Raw genomic sequence first — 15,095 nt, 5'->3', positions numbered from 1 at the left:
GCCTCTTGTTCTGGGCCCGATCTTTTTGAAAACCATTACTCCTTCGGCAGGGAGTATAGAATAGTTGTCCCTGAGGGTGATCAGGCCGTCTGTTGCCCTCCTGAAGGCTGTGTCGGCGTGTACATCAGACACCTGGAGTATGGGCTCCGGTTTCCTCTTAATGTACACGTTGCTGCCATAATCAAAGCTATGAACGTCGCCGTGGCGCAACTGCATCCGTTGGCCATTAGGACGATTGTGAGCTTCGTATGGCTCTGTCTCTTTAAAGGGGAGGCTCCAACGGTTAACCTGTTCCGCCGGCTTCATCATCTGCGGCAGACCACCCTAGGCGGCCCGGGGTGGTACAGCGTTCAGACGGAGCCGGGTTACGTTACCGTTTCTAAGTTGTCATCTTGCAAGGACTGGAAGGGGCGGTGGGTGTACGTCGAGGTGCCGGAGGATTACCCACTGCCTCGGTCATTCCAGAGCCGCGTCAATTTGCGGTGCGAGAGTAGGGGGAGTATGAAAAATACGTCTCCCGTAATAAAATTAAGATGGACGCCTTGAAGGTCTATCTTAATGAGGACGAAAAGAGGGCAATGAGGCTGTTTGAGGCTGAGAAGGATGGCACGCTAAAGGGATGGATGCCCCCGACGCAGATCGTTCTTTAGGACGAGCCGCTTTGCCGCGTCGGCCTCATACCGGCCCTTCGCCAGGGTGAGTAAGGTCGGTGTGAGGCCCACCTTTGCTTTTAGGTTTCTGTATTCGAATCTTGGTTTTACTTCTTTTGTTTAACTCTTGCTTTATTTCTTGCAGACCGGTTTGGCCAGGATCTGTCTATGGAGATCCTCGAGAAGTTGGGTCTTGACGAGGACGGGAAAGTTGTCGAGCTGCATCCTAAGGCTGAGCCGCGTGATCGCAGACCGGCCCCTAACGAACTTATGGAGCAGCAGTTGAAGGCCCTGGATGTGGCGGCGGCTCAAGCGAGGATTGGCGGACGTGTGCCGCGCCGAACACCAAAGACAACGTCTACGATGGCCACGTCGTCGACTCCAGCTCAATCTTCGATCCCCGAAGTCCAAAAGGAGCAGGTGGTGGTTGTCAATATCGAAGAAGAGGAGGTCACCGTTGTGGAGGGTCCTCCTCCTTCAAGGAAGAGGAAAGATCCAATGCCTGCTACCGCTGCTACCGAGGCAGGGGGAAAGAAGGACGCAGCCGACCCTCCATTCAAGAAGGTCCAGACTGGTACGGATCTAACCCACGGCTCGGATTTAGCCGATTCTTTAGGCATTCCTGATGATAGGCTCTCTGACATGTCAATGAATGTTGACATGGATGCTTTGTCTGAATTTTTTATAGATCAACCGTCGTCGGCCGTCGCTCTCACTGAAGTGCAATTGGGGAAGAAACCTGTGCAGGCGGGCGATCAAAACGTCACCATTGACTCTTCATCCCAGAAGGTTTCCCCTGCTCAGCTTGTGGCGGAGGGCGCAAGGTTGTCCAAGAGGCTGGCGAAGTGGACTGAACTAGCCGTCGCTCACATTATAGAGCAAGAAAAGGCCGCGACTCAATCCGCTCATGAGCTTGAACGGCTTAGGCTTGAGCTTGCCGCTACTAAGAAGGTGGCCGGGAAGGCGAAACTGGACCTCCTCGATGAGCGGAAGCTTAGGGAGGATGCTGAGAAGGCGGTCTTGGCTGAGAGAGCTGATGCCGCTAAGCTGCGGGAGGAGAAAGACAAGCTTGAGGTCGGCTATAAGACCATGGTTGAGCACAGGGAAAAATGGAAGTCCCTGCATGGCGCCGAGGCGAAGGAGCACAGGAACACCAAGGCTGTCCTTGCTCAGAGGGAGAAGGACATTGAGACGCTCCAAACCGTCGTCATCCCTGGCATGTGTGCCCAGTATCGGGACCAGGCTGAGGATGCTGCCAGAGATGCAATCAAAGAGCTCTTTCCCGAAGGTAAATTCTCGTGACAAGATTTTGACCGGTTTCTTGATGATAAGGCGGCCGCTGCGGAGACAAAGGCCGCGGAGGAGGCAGAGGCGGCGAAGGCCGCCGAGGAGGCTGCGGAGAAGGCGGCTCATGCTGCAAAGGTGAAGGAGGCCAGGGAGGAAGCTGAGAGGGCTAAGGCAGATGAAGCTGCCAAGTTGGCTTCTGGGCCACCCAATGATGGTGATGCTGCTTCTGCTGCCGGTGGCGAGCAGAAACAGGCATAGGGAGACGGGCGGTTGTCACCGGATTCACCCGGCGTTTCGGACAGCTTCAGCTGTTTGGGGGCCAACTATTGAGCCTTTCCTCCCTGCCAAGCTTTTGGCGCTTCAAGTCTTATGTCTGTAACCTTTTGTTGTACCTTTTGTTTTTTGTTAAACTTTGGTAGGTTGTGTTTAGGCTATCCCTATGGGGACGGCCGTCGTCTTTGTTTTTGCCTTCACCTGTAAACATTTTTCAATAAAGTCTGTTTATTTGCCCTCGGCTTGGCCGAGGTATTACGTTTCAACATATTGAGTGCTATTTCATTTTTACTTTCGGCTTAGCCGAGGCAGCTAGAAGGCGCACCCAATTGTACTTAAACGTTTATCAACATGTTGGCATGTCGGTCGCTTCCTCCTCCGCGCACGGTCTTAGCCGAGGCGGTCAGATTTGCGCTTCCCGACCACCGTTGTGAACATGTTAGCGTATCGGTCGATGTGTCCCCGTCGCTCCCGGCCTTGGCCGAGGTAATCGGGGTTACGGCTCGATAGCGTTCGTATCTGTAGACATATTGATAGCTTCCTCTGCCACTCCCGGTTTGGCCGGGGCGACTAGAATTGCGTTCTCAACTGTACTCATACGTTCCTAAGCATGTCGGTCGATGTGTCCCCGTCACTCCCGGCTTTGGCCGAGGCAATCGGGGTTACGGCTCGACAGCGTTCGAAGCATGTTGGCCGCTTTCGCGAGTCTCAACCGCACTTGTAGTGACTGCCCGGGCTTTGCCGTGGCGTCTGCGTTGGCATGACTTATGGAGGGAACAAGTCTTTTGATGGAAAACTTGGATCATTCATCATAAGGTATAATCATGCGTTGGGGTGCCCACAACGGTTTTGGGCACCTCCACCGCTATACGAAGTATTTCCTTAGATTGTCCGTGTTCCAATGGCTCATTAGAGGAACACCCTCCATGTCTGTCAGCCGGTATGTACCCGGCCTCATTTCTTCAACCACTTTGTAGGGTCCCTCCCAGTTGGCCGTCATTTTACCATGGATGTTTCCTTTGTTGGTTGCGGCTGACTTTCTAAGGACTAGATCTCCCACTCTTAAGTCCCTTTTGTGGACCCTACGGTTGTATGCTCTTCTTATCCGGTTTTGATACACTGCCAAGTTGAGCCGTGCCATGTCTCGACTTTCTTCGACCGGGTCTAGGGAGGCTCTCAGGCCTTCCTCATTTTCGGCTGGGTCAAAGGTTTGCGTTCTGAATGTCGGCACCGATGCTTCAATTGGCAGGACGGCTTCAGACCCATAGACCAGGTGGAATGGACTGTATCCCGTCGCTTCTTTCTCCGTGGTTCGAAGTGACCACAGGACGCCGGGTAGTTCATCAGCCCACCTTTCTTTTAGATCTTCAACCTTCTTTTTTAATCCGTTCAGTATCGTTTTATTGGCTGCTTCCGCCTGCCCGTTGCTCTGAGGGTGGCAGACAGAGGAATATGCGAATTTGATGCCGAGTTCTTCTAACCAGTTCATCACCATGTCGCTCCAAAACTCTCGGCCGTAGTCGAACACCATGACTTGGGGTAGCCCAAAGCGAGTTATGACGTTCTCCCAAATCACTTTTCTTACGGCCGCCGTGGTCTTGGCTGGTACCGCGACAGCTTCGACCCATTTGATGAAGTAGTCAACGACGACTATCAGGTACTTTTTTCCTCCGGAGGCCGTTGGAAATGGCCCTAATAAATCCATCCCCCACTGTGCAAATGGAAGGGGACTAAGCACCGGTTGCAGGTCTCGGGAAGGAGCATGTATTACCGGAGCATGCATTTGACAGTTCTTGCACTTCTTGGTCTTAGTTCTGGAATCCTCAAGCATGGTAGGCCAGAAGTAGCCGGCTCGGAGAGCTTTGTGGGCTAGCGTTCTTGCCCCCATGTGATGTCCACAGATGCCTTCGTGAATCTCTGTCAGTATTAGCTCCGCGTCGGCTGGGCCGACACATTTCAAGAGTGGTCTTATTACGGACCTTCTGTATAATTCTCCTTCGAACACCAAGTATCTTGCGGCGATCCTTCTTATCTTCTGAGACAGACTGCGGTCCTCCGGCAACTTATTTGTCAGTTTGTATTTCATTATCGGAGTCATCCACGTCGTCTCGGCTTCGGTGTCGTCCACCATGCCAACGGTCTCAGTGATGCTTTTAGCATTCCTGATATCCACCAGCACGGTTCGACTGACATTCTTGATGCTTGATCTGGCAAGTTTTGAGAGAGCGTCGGCTCGGTTGTTCTCAGACCTGGGAATGCACTGTATCTGGAAAGATTTCAATTTTGAGGTGTCAGCTTTTACCCTCTCCAGATACCTTATCATCCCATCGTCTCGAGTCTCATACTCTCCTCTGATTTGATTAGCCACTAAGAGTGAATCTGTCTTCAACACAACGTGCTCCGCCCCGGCAGCTCTAGCTAACTCGACTCCAGTTATCACCGCCTCGTATTCGGATTCGTTGTTTGAGGCCGAGAAGGTAAACTTCAAGGCATACTCAAACTCGTCCCCGTTTGGGCTGATGATAAGGATGCCGGCTCCTGAGCTGTTCGCCGTGGAGGATCCGTCGGTGTATACTTCCCACACCCCGGGGTGTGATTCTTCTTGATAAGTGCACTCGGCCAGGAAGTCTGCAAGCGCTTGCCCCTTTATCGAGGGCCTCGGTTTGTACTGAATGCCGAAGCCGGATAGCTCCACCGCCCATTTGATTAGTCTGCCTGATTTTTCGAATTTTTCTAAGGCTTTCTCCAATGGTTGGTCGGTTAAGACCGTCACGGGATGTGCGTCGAAGTAAGGTTTTAACTTCCTTGTGGCAACGACGACGGCAAAGGCCGCTTTTTCAATCAGTGGGTAATTCCTTTCGGCGGCCAGCAGTGTATGGCTGATAAAGTAAATTGGGTATTGCTGCTTGTTTTCTTCTCTGACGATTACGGCGCTGACCGTGGCCGAGGTAACTGCTAAATATTGATATAGCGTCTCCCCCAGCATCGGCCTGGACATGGTCGGCAGTGTCAGAAGGTGAGCTTTCAGTTGCCTGAAAGCTGTGCTCTGTTGCTCGCCCCAGCTAAAGTCTTTGTTTCCTTTTAGTACTGTAAAGAACGGTGTGCTCTTATCGGCCGACCGGGAGATGAAGCGGGCAAGAGCCGCCATTCTCCCGGTCAGCGTCATAGCCTCTTTTCAATTCCTCGGCTCCGGTAGGTCCAGTATTGCTTGGACTTTCTCCGGATTGGCATCAATTCCCCTGGCGCTGACAAGTACGCCGAGGAACTTGCCGGCCGGACACCGAAGTTGCATTTCTTTGGGTTGAGCTTCATTCTATACTTCCTTAGTGAACAAAATGTCTCGCTCAAATCGGCCAAGTGCTCGCTGTCAGACTTGCTTTTTACAATAGCATCGTCGACGTAAGCCTCGATGTTTCGGCCTTTTTGATCTTGAAACACTTTGTCCACCAGCCTAGTGTAAGTTGCGCCAGCGTTTTTCAAACCGAACGGCATCATTTTATACATGTATGTGCCGTGTATGGTGATGAATGCGCACTTAGGCATGTCTTCTTCGGCCATGAATACCTGATGGTACCCTGAGAAGGCGTCGAGTAGGCTCAGCATAGTGTAGCCTGCCGTTGCGTCTATTAAACTATCTATTCGAGGCAAGGGATAGCAATCTTTAGGGCATGCTTTATTAAGATTTGTAAAATCAACACACATCCTCCACGCCCCCGATGACTTCCTCACCATTACAACATTTGCTAGCCATTCAGAGTAAGTACAAGGCATGATAAAGCCAACCTCTAATAATTTGTCTACTTCGGCTTTGATGGCTTCATCCTTCTCGGCTGAGGAGTTCCTCATCTTCTGCTTGACAGGGCGAGTGGTGGAGAGTACGTTCAGCTTGTGAACGATCACCTCCCGGCTCACTCCTGGCATCTCGGCTGCTGAGTATGCGAAGACGTCTTTGTTCTTCCTCAGCAGGTCTAGGAGATCGGCTCTGAATTTTGGCTCCAGGTCGGCACCGATAGTTACGGCGTGGCCTGGGTCAATTTCCACTTCTTCGGTCTGGGCTCCTTCGACCATGCCGATGTTGGTATCCATTCGGTCGCCCTCCTGTTGTAAGGATGGGCTCGTCCCCTTCTTTGACTTCTTCGTCACTTTGAGGGATTGCATGTCGCACCCTCTGGCAGATATTTGGACGTTGACGATTTCATCTCTCTCGTCCTTTGAGACGAGCTTTTGTGCTTCCCCCCGATCCGAGACATACATCAGTGTCAGGGCCCGGATGGACATCACAGCATCGGCCTCGCTCAAAGTGACCCGGCCTATCAGAACATTGTAGGCGGACGAACCATCAATGACCACGAACTCAGATAAAACATTCTTAGCCGCATCGGCCTGGCCGAACATCACCGGCAGTTCGATTGATCCCAGGGGTACTAGGCCGGCCCCAGAGAAGCTGTACAGAGGGTTGGTGCAGGGGCTCAGGTCCTCAATCTTCAGACCGAGATTGAGAAAGCATTCCCTGAACATGATGTTCGTGTAGGCGCCTGTGTCAATCAGGCACCTCTTCACCAAGTGGTTGGCTATGTCCAGGTGGACCACCAACGGGTCGCTGTGCGGGGCTACGACTCCTTCGTAGTCCTTTCTTCCAATGGTTATATCGGGGACGGTGGAAGCGGGGATCGCTGTGGTGGGCACAAAGTTGATGGCTTGATAAAGCTCATTTAAGTGCCGTTTGTGCCCATTAGCTGACCCACCGTTCTCGTTTCCTCCGATTACAACCTGGATCACTCCCATTCTCTGGAATACTGATTTTCTATTTGCCACGTCGGAGCTTGTTTCTCGGCCCCCAGCTACATACTTGCTGAGGGCTCCCTTTCGGATCAGCTCCTCGATGGCGTTCTTCAGGTGCCGACAGTTGTCGGTCTTATGGCCGGTTTGGCCGTGATAATCGCAAAACTGGCTAAGGTCGCCTTCCCCCTTCGCCTTGGGGGGCCTTGCCCATTTCTGCCCTTCATTCTTGCTCAGGGCAAAGACCTCGGCCGGTGATTTGACCAGGGGGGTGAGACTGCTGTACCGCTTCGGGGTGTATGGTCCCGAACTCCCCCCGGCGCCCGCCGAGTTCTGTTTCCTGTTAAATCTCTCATGCCGCGACCTATTAACGTCACGACGTCCTTCATCTACATTGTCCCGGCGGCTCCTCCTCTCTGGGTGCCCAGATTCGCTGTGGCCTACCCAGGTCTTGTGGTAATCCTCCACCTTCACGGCTCGGTCGGCCATCTTCCTGGCGGAGTCTAGGTTGAGGTCCTCGCACTTGATGAGCTCGTTTTTGAAATCGCCTTTTGGTAGGCCTTTCATCAGTGCGAAGGCCGCCAGTTCGGTGTTCAGCTCACGAATCTGCTGAACCTTAGCGTCGAACCTCTTGACGTAGCTCCGGAGGGACTCGTCCTCCCCCTGTCGGATAGTCAGGAGATCAGAAGTCTCCACGGCCCTTCGCTTATTGCAAGCGTACTGGGCTATGAAGTTGTCCCTCAGGTCGGCATAACAGTATACCGAGCCATTGGGTAGCCCCTTGTACCAACTTTGAGCCATGCCGTGCAGGGTCGTTGGGAAGACTCGGCACCACACCTCATCGGGTTGCTCCCATACCGACATGTACGACTCGAAAGCCTCGGCATGGTCGGTCGGGTCGCTGTCCCCTTTGTATGATATGGCTGGCAGCTTCAGTTTAGTTGGCACCGGGACGTCGAGGACATAGGCACTGAGGGGCTGTCTGACCACGTGTCTAATGACACGCGGCGATCGGCTCCTCGCACCTTTAGTCCGGCTTGCCTCCCTCAGTCGGGAAGGGCTTCTCGTCCGACTTTGGTGAGTCGAACTTCTTTCTTCTCTTCGGGGCGGGCCTCGTTGTCGCCGCGGCGACGCTGTCCTCCCGCGAGTGTGGGAAGGACTTTGGTCTGCCACTGACAACACGGGCACCGCTGGCGTTTTGGTACGCCCAACCTCTTGCATCGCTCCGGTCAGGTTGTTCGGAGTCACTTTATGGGCCATGTTCACCTGTGGGTGCGCTGTCGTCACCGTCGTCGTGACATGGGTGATCGGCGTACTACCCATCAGGTCCAGGAATAGCTTCAGTTTGGCTGCATCGACCACATGTCCCATGACAGTGACTTGGTCGGCGGGCAGCGGCGTTTCTAGCTCCTTCGGCATCCCGTACCTCGGTTCAGTGAACCGGCCGGTGGGGGACTGCCCAATCCCAGAATTAGGGACTGTGTCATCCTGGTAGAATTCGGTTTCTACATTCACAAGTTCTTGCTGTTTTGACATCTTCTTAGCTCTTTGAATGGTTTTTTGGTTGTTTTTTTTTTAAGGTAGGTGACTAGCTTTTAGTATGTAGTTCTCCACAGACGGCGCCAATTGTTCCGGGTGTAATTTCGGAGCAGTGTTGTTACCACGTGAGCTTGTTGAATGATGCCGTTGCTTGACTCTTCCTTTCGCTCTTTCCTGTTTAAGATAAACAAACTGAGGACTCGGCTTGGGGCCGAGTGTACTCACTCCGACGCTCAAGTCAGTAAACTTAGAGAGATAAGTTGTATGTTACTTGGCGAAGTATATTGTAGAGAGATAAGGGAGTTTATACCAGATTATGTGGTTTTAGGTTTGATTTGTGATAGATTTCGGATCCTTTTCTCGTTGAGAGAAGTGAAGTATTTATAGACTTTCACCTTTTGTCACGTAGTGGCCAAGTGGCAGAGCAGGTGGAAAGATTGTTCTACCCTCGGCCGGGTGACTCATGGCAGGCCGGCAGGCCTGGTTGACTTCATGCCGAGGGGACTGGATGTGAGTACACGGATATGTCTCTCGGCTGGCTAGTTGCCGGAGCCGAGACCCAAGTGACAGGCCGACATGCCTCGTCGGCTAGGCCGTCCTTCTTGTTGACTTGTTGTCTTTTATCTTTGACCTTGGTCAATATGTTGACTCGGTCAGCGGGTGCAGAATATGCCCCATCAAAAGCGTTTTAACATTAACCCGAAAGTAAACCGAGACAAATAACTCATATCCACAAATGACCCAATCCGCTATAACTCAATCCAAAATAACCCGACAACGGATTACTCAAAATCCGAAATAATCCGACCCCATGAATCACTCAAAATTAGCCCGAAATCACCCGAAATCAAAATGACCGGACCTAATGCGAAAGATATAGTAAACCGGAATAGATGTGAGTCATACCAAAATCATGTGCCACCTTCGACGGCTCTACCTCCACAACTCCGCCGAAACTAGTAATGTTATAACGTGCGATTTGAAGTCAACGCCTTATAATGTGAATCTCGAAAGTCTTATTTTAATAATTAATTAATCCTCAGCAAAGTTGGATGACTATAATACTCCATATAGTGTTTCTTCTATTGCTCTATTACAAGCACCTTACATCTCTTGGATCCTCAAGATTACTCCTGAAAGGTACTCCATTTCATATTGTATTTCGCTTTTATTAAGTTTGAGTTTCGATACTACTCTCTCACAAACACGATACATCTCATATTTTGTTCTCTTTTTAATGTGTAGGACTTGTATTCTGCATGTGGAATTTGGTACTTCAAATTCGATACCATCATACCAAGTTATTGATCCGCTGAAGGTTCCATTATCTTTCTCAGGTTAGCCGCTTCCATCCTCTACTCTCTGCTAATTCTTGTTTTATATCTACATTATCGACTTTTTGGGTTTTTGGGAACATTATTTGTTTCTAAAATATGGTGAACCAACAACTTCAAGTCTTCGACCTTTTTATTTCAGATCCGTTTTATAACTAAAATGAGTAATAGATTACACTATTTAGTCATTTAGATACATGGAACGAACCTTTGGTTATCCCACTTGACCCGTTCTAGCTATGAGAATTTATACTCCCTCCGTTCCGACCAATTGTTGTCCTGATTTTGGCACAAATACCAAAAAAAGAGGAATGAGCTAATTACTAAATAACAAGTGGAATAAATTGAGTATTAATGATCAAATTGTTCATCAAGTTCATTCTTTATAATTCTTGTTTAAGACGGACACGATCCGTTTTAAGCTTATGACGGGTCAAATATACCCATGTGGGATAAATAGAACAAAAGCATAATGCATTGGAAATGATAAAAGATTTGTCCTATATAGCCATGTAGGTGATATTTGATCCGTCTTAAGCATATCTAATTGAAATTGAATGATTAACCGTGAATAGTGTACAAAATAGATAATGGTAGTGTGGAGTTGAATGGATGGTTTTTTGATATGGTATCAGAGCCGGTGGTATGGGGATTTTGCAGTTACATCCACACTTCACACTTTGGTTGAGATGGTTTATTGATACCACAAATCATATGAAATAATAAAGATATTATTTACATATCTAATAGAGACTTCAAGTCACATTCTAACACATACGGTTGATCATAGATGATACGGAGTCTGAAGGAAGGAGTCAAGGGCTTCAATGCATCACTCATACATGCTTATGGCGAATATACCAAGTTTCCAAGCATGGAGCTGCCCATGTCTGATATAGAGTTCTTTGATTTGCTATTGAATCTGACAGAGTTTAAGGAAAATGATACTTATAATCCAGATCAAATTGGAATACTGCATGATGATTTATCTACTTGCTTTTCTTTTCTTCAACCTTATACAATGAGGCACGACAAACCAGAGGAAGTCAAGCAGCTATGGACTCAGATTATGAAATTGGGTCGTAAAGTGGACAATATGATAGACACATTTGAGGAGTTTCCTACATGGTATAATAAATTACGAGTTTCTTATGTCTCAGAAGAGGTCAAGCTTATTAAAGAAAATTTGCCGAAAATTTCCAGCACGGAAACATCCAAGACTAAAGTTGAGGGCTCAGGTGCACATGCTGAAAACCAAATGGAAAAAGGCCACGCGACAGAGCATTCCAACGATGAAGTCAGTTTTGAGGAGGAAGATAGACTGAGGACACAACTTACCACAGGCTCACGGAGTTTAGAGAAAATATCGATAGTTGGTATGCCTGGTTTAGGCAAGACAACCCTAGCCATGCGTCTATACAAAGATTGTGCCAAGTCTTTCACTGCTCATGCTTGGTGTTATGTTGGTCAAGAGTTTCAAAGGAAAGAGCTCCTCCAACACATCATAAGTCAGATTAGTGAGCGACCTAGCAGTGAAACCAATGTCATGACGGTGGAAGATTTAGCTAAGCTCTTGAAACAATGTCTACTTCAAAAAAAGAACTATCTCGTAGTCTTAGATGATGTATGGGATGTTGATGCTTGGGATGCTCTTTGCAAAAGTTTCCCACCTAGCCACAATGGAAGCAGAATACTAATAACAAGTAGGTACAACATTGTCGGAAAGAAAGTTTGTGGTGATAAAAATGTAACAAATGTCATAAAACTCAACCTCCTAACTGCAGACAAAAGCTGGCATCTATTGCAGAAGAAAGTATTTGGGGCGAGGATTTATCCTAAAAGATTACATGAAGTCGGGAAAGGAATCGCAGAGAAATGTGGAGGACTGCCACTTTCAATTGTTATGATAGCTGGTGTTCTTAAAAATAAAAATGAGACGGAAGATAGTTGGAAGGAAATTGAAAGGAGTCTTGATGATCACCTCTTAAATGCTGGTTCTAGTACCGTAGAACTAAGTTACAGACATCTATCAGTTCGCATGAAACAATGCTTTCTATATTGCGCAGCATTCTCTAAAGGTGCAGAAATCCCTAGGTCGAAACTAATACGACTATGGCTTGCAGAAAGATTTGTAGAGACTTCATGTGATCAAGAAAGCTTGGAAAGCGCTGCAGAGAAGTACTTGTGCGATCTAGTGGACAGAAGTTTGCTAATCGTTGCGAAAAAAGGTTCTAATCATCGAATTCAGACCTGCAGGATCCACGATTTGCTGCTAGATTTTTGCATACAAAAAGGAAAAACTGAGAAGTTTCTGTTCGCAATGAACAGGTATGCGCTAGTTATTCCTCCATTTTCATTACTTTACATGTCTCCCCAACTCACGTTACCAGCCACACTCAGAACACGAGTAGACTGTTACCCTCTCATACATGTACTTCAACAATCACAAAGCCGCTATAGTTTATCCTCAAATATAGATTGATATTAATTAGGTCGTCCATGGCTATGACAAAATGAAAATAAGCCGGAGTGCTCAAAAATCACAGCAGTTAAATATACTCGACTGTTGCCCTCTCATACATGTACTTTAAACTGTTCATAGTCTTGCATTGCTTATGTGTTTTACATTCCAGGTGTGATGAGCCTGCGAGTTGTCAACAGCATGGTCGCGTATGCTTTCGCGAAACTTACAATCCATCCGTGACATACATATTGAAAGGATTAACACTGGTAAAACCGCGTACCTTGATTTGCTCTTCTGGGTTATATGGACCATTCAAAAAATTCGAGTTTGTGTTTAAGGATTTCAAATCTCTTACTTTGCTGGATTTGGAAAAACATGAAGTGGGGTTATACGGAATTTCTGCAAGTGTAGGAGAACTGACATTGTTGAGATACTTGTCCCTAAGGGGTTATATAAAAACTATCCCATCATCAATTAGTCGTCTCTTGAACCTTGAAACGCTCATTGTGAGAGGAACCCGCGGTGAAGTTGATGTTCCTCACACAATTTTCAGTCTGAACAAATTAAGAGATCTCGTGGTGGATAAACGTGCAAGTATCGGTGTGCATCCGAGTAACAACAACTCTTTAAGTGGTCTTCAAAACTTCTCTACCCCAGTTCTTTCAGGGAGCATTGCTGATCAGATAATTGTAAGGTTGCCAAATCTTCGAAAGCTAAGATGCATAATATTGGAAGAGTCATTCGACTTGTCTATTCTTGATCGCCTTTGTCACCTTAAATCTTTGAGAATGTTCTATCAAAGCATGAATCCATTTTGTGGTAAGCTTAGCTTTCCCTCGAACCTGTACAAGCTGACACTTTCTAGATTTCAGTTACCCTGGTTGGAAATAGAAAAGATTGCTGTTATGCTGCCTCGGCTTGAGATCCTCAAGTTACTGTTGAGAGCCTTTGAAGGGGAACAATGGAGCACAACGGCGACCTTCAAAAACCTGAAATACTTGAGAATGGAGGGGCTTAATATTAAAGAATGGGAAGCATCAGATGATAACTTTCCAAGTCTAGAGCGATTAGTTGTCCGCCGATGTAAGTCGCTTGATAAAATTCCGGAAGAATTTGGAAACAAAGGAGATTTAATGGGCATTGAAGCACACTGGTGTGATACCTCTCTCGTGAAGTCGGTTCTCAAGATAAAGAGGAAGCAGATTGATGGAGGGAACATGAAGTTCGAGGCCATAATATATCCCACTGTGCTCGACCTTAGCGATGATGAAGAGCTCAGTGAGTAGATAACTCCCTCTTACCTCGTTTTCTGAAGGAATCAGTAACATTAAAGGATTCTGAACATGAACTTTGCGGGTTGTGGTTTACCAGTATTCTATACTGTTGTAAATTTTCCATCGGTATCTGTCATTTTCCTCTTTATTGTAAGACTCCGGCGTTTCACTTTCACATGAGTGATTCATGTCAACAGATTTCAGATTATTTTCGGATTAAATCTATGTTTTTGCATTGTAAGCTTTATTTGTGGGTTGTGGTTTACGAGTATTCTATTCTGAACAGGAATCTGTAACATTTTGGCTTCCTCCGAACTTGATAGAAAATTAAAGGTTCCCCTCCTTAGTAAGGATATGCTACACCAGATTTGAGATTTTCAAAACCCTGTATGACATGAGTTTCTGTCACACATGTTTCCAGATTTCATTGGCAAATTGAGTGTACAATATAGACATTTTAATAGGTTCACTAACATTTTGTGATATCCAAGATATTACAAGGCTATTTTCTGTCATCCAAGCTTTTATTCTCACATTATCTTCTTTGGGTTTTATTCTCACATGATCTAGTAACTTAGATGAATAGCTGGAGTATTTGGGCGTAGAAATTGATTGGATTTTAAGAAGAGATGAGAAGAGAGTAAATTTTTGTTTTTTTAGATAAAGGGTAGTTTATGGAAATTTTATGGCAATATGTTTGTGAAAGAGTAAAACTCGTATGTGAGAAAGTAGTTCCGTTTACTTAAACCTAAACAAATTAACTCTTATATGTATTTTTTTCCCCAAAAAATCGAATCTAATTGTTCTAAAAACCCGACTAATGGATTATAATCCTTCAATTGGTGAGTAATTTGTTGTTTAGTAATTATTAATTTGTTTTGTTAAAATTATTAGGGTTTATAATTATCAATTGATAGAAGTGGGAGTGGCGACTTGTTTATGAATTATCAATTCTGCGTAAATCATTGGAGTCATACAAATTGATAGGAATGGTCAAACATCTAATACACTGAATTCAAAAAATCAAGGCACTGTCATAAGATTTATTGCTACTCTTACTAATACTAATAACAATTCTGCGTTGCGAGAAGTGTTATCGTAGAAGGACGAGAACGTGGTTGACGCCAGAGGGAACGGGGTGGTCCGGACAGGGAGTGCAGGGAGGTCGGCCAAGGGTAGTCAGCGAAAGGAGGTGCTGAGGTTGGCCTTAGCATGGTTCGTCGGAGTACGGTTGGGTGGAGGGAGGTGAATTGAAACGGTGAACAAAAGGGAGTTCCAAAAATTATTTGGGTGGGAGAGAAAAAAATAACAAGGGTATAATTGTAAAAGGCAATCCGTATGTGAAAAAGCACGACCCTAAGTAAAAGGGTATAATACGGAAAGTTAATGAAAAAGTGTATGTGAAAGAGTAAAGTTCGTATGTGAAAAAAGTAATTCCGTATAATTATTGATCGAGAATTAGGTCCTTGACACTCTAGAGTGTAGACCTCTTATT

The 15,095-nt window shown here is 46.9% G+C and overlaps 1 protein-coding gene across 1 annotated transcript; it reads left to right on the top strand.

Annotated features, from left to right (window-relative positions):
- The first annotated feature begins 9,456 nt into the window (after positions 1-9,456).
- On the top strand, positions 9,457-13,965 carry LOC141611346 (putative late blight resistance protein homolog R1B-23). Its single transcript, XM_074429869.1, has 4 exons — positions 9,457-9,668; positions 9,774-9,865; positions 10,653-12,190; positions 12,496-13,965. The coding sequence occupies exons 3-4, from the start codon at positions 10,653-10,655 to the stop codon at positions 13,610-13,612; spliced, it is 2,655 nt and encodes an 884-aa protein (XP_074285970.1). The 5' UTR covers positions 9,457-9,668; positions 9,774-9,865; the 3' UTR covers positions 13,613-13,965.
- The last annotated feature ends 1,130 nt before the right edge of the window (positions 13,966-15,095 follow it).

Source organism: Silene latifolia, chromosome 11, assembly GCF_048544455.1.
Source record: "Silene latifolia isolate original U9 population chromosome 11, ASM4854445v1, whole genome shotgun sequence".
Taxonomy (NCBI): domain Eukaryota; kingdom Viridiplantae; phylum Streptophyta; class Magnoliopsida; order Caryophyllales; family Caryophyllaceae; genus Silene; species Silene latifolia.
Note: the sequence above shows the minus strand (reverse complement) of the source record. Positions and strands in the feature narration are given on the sequence as shown.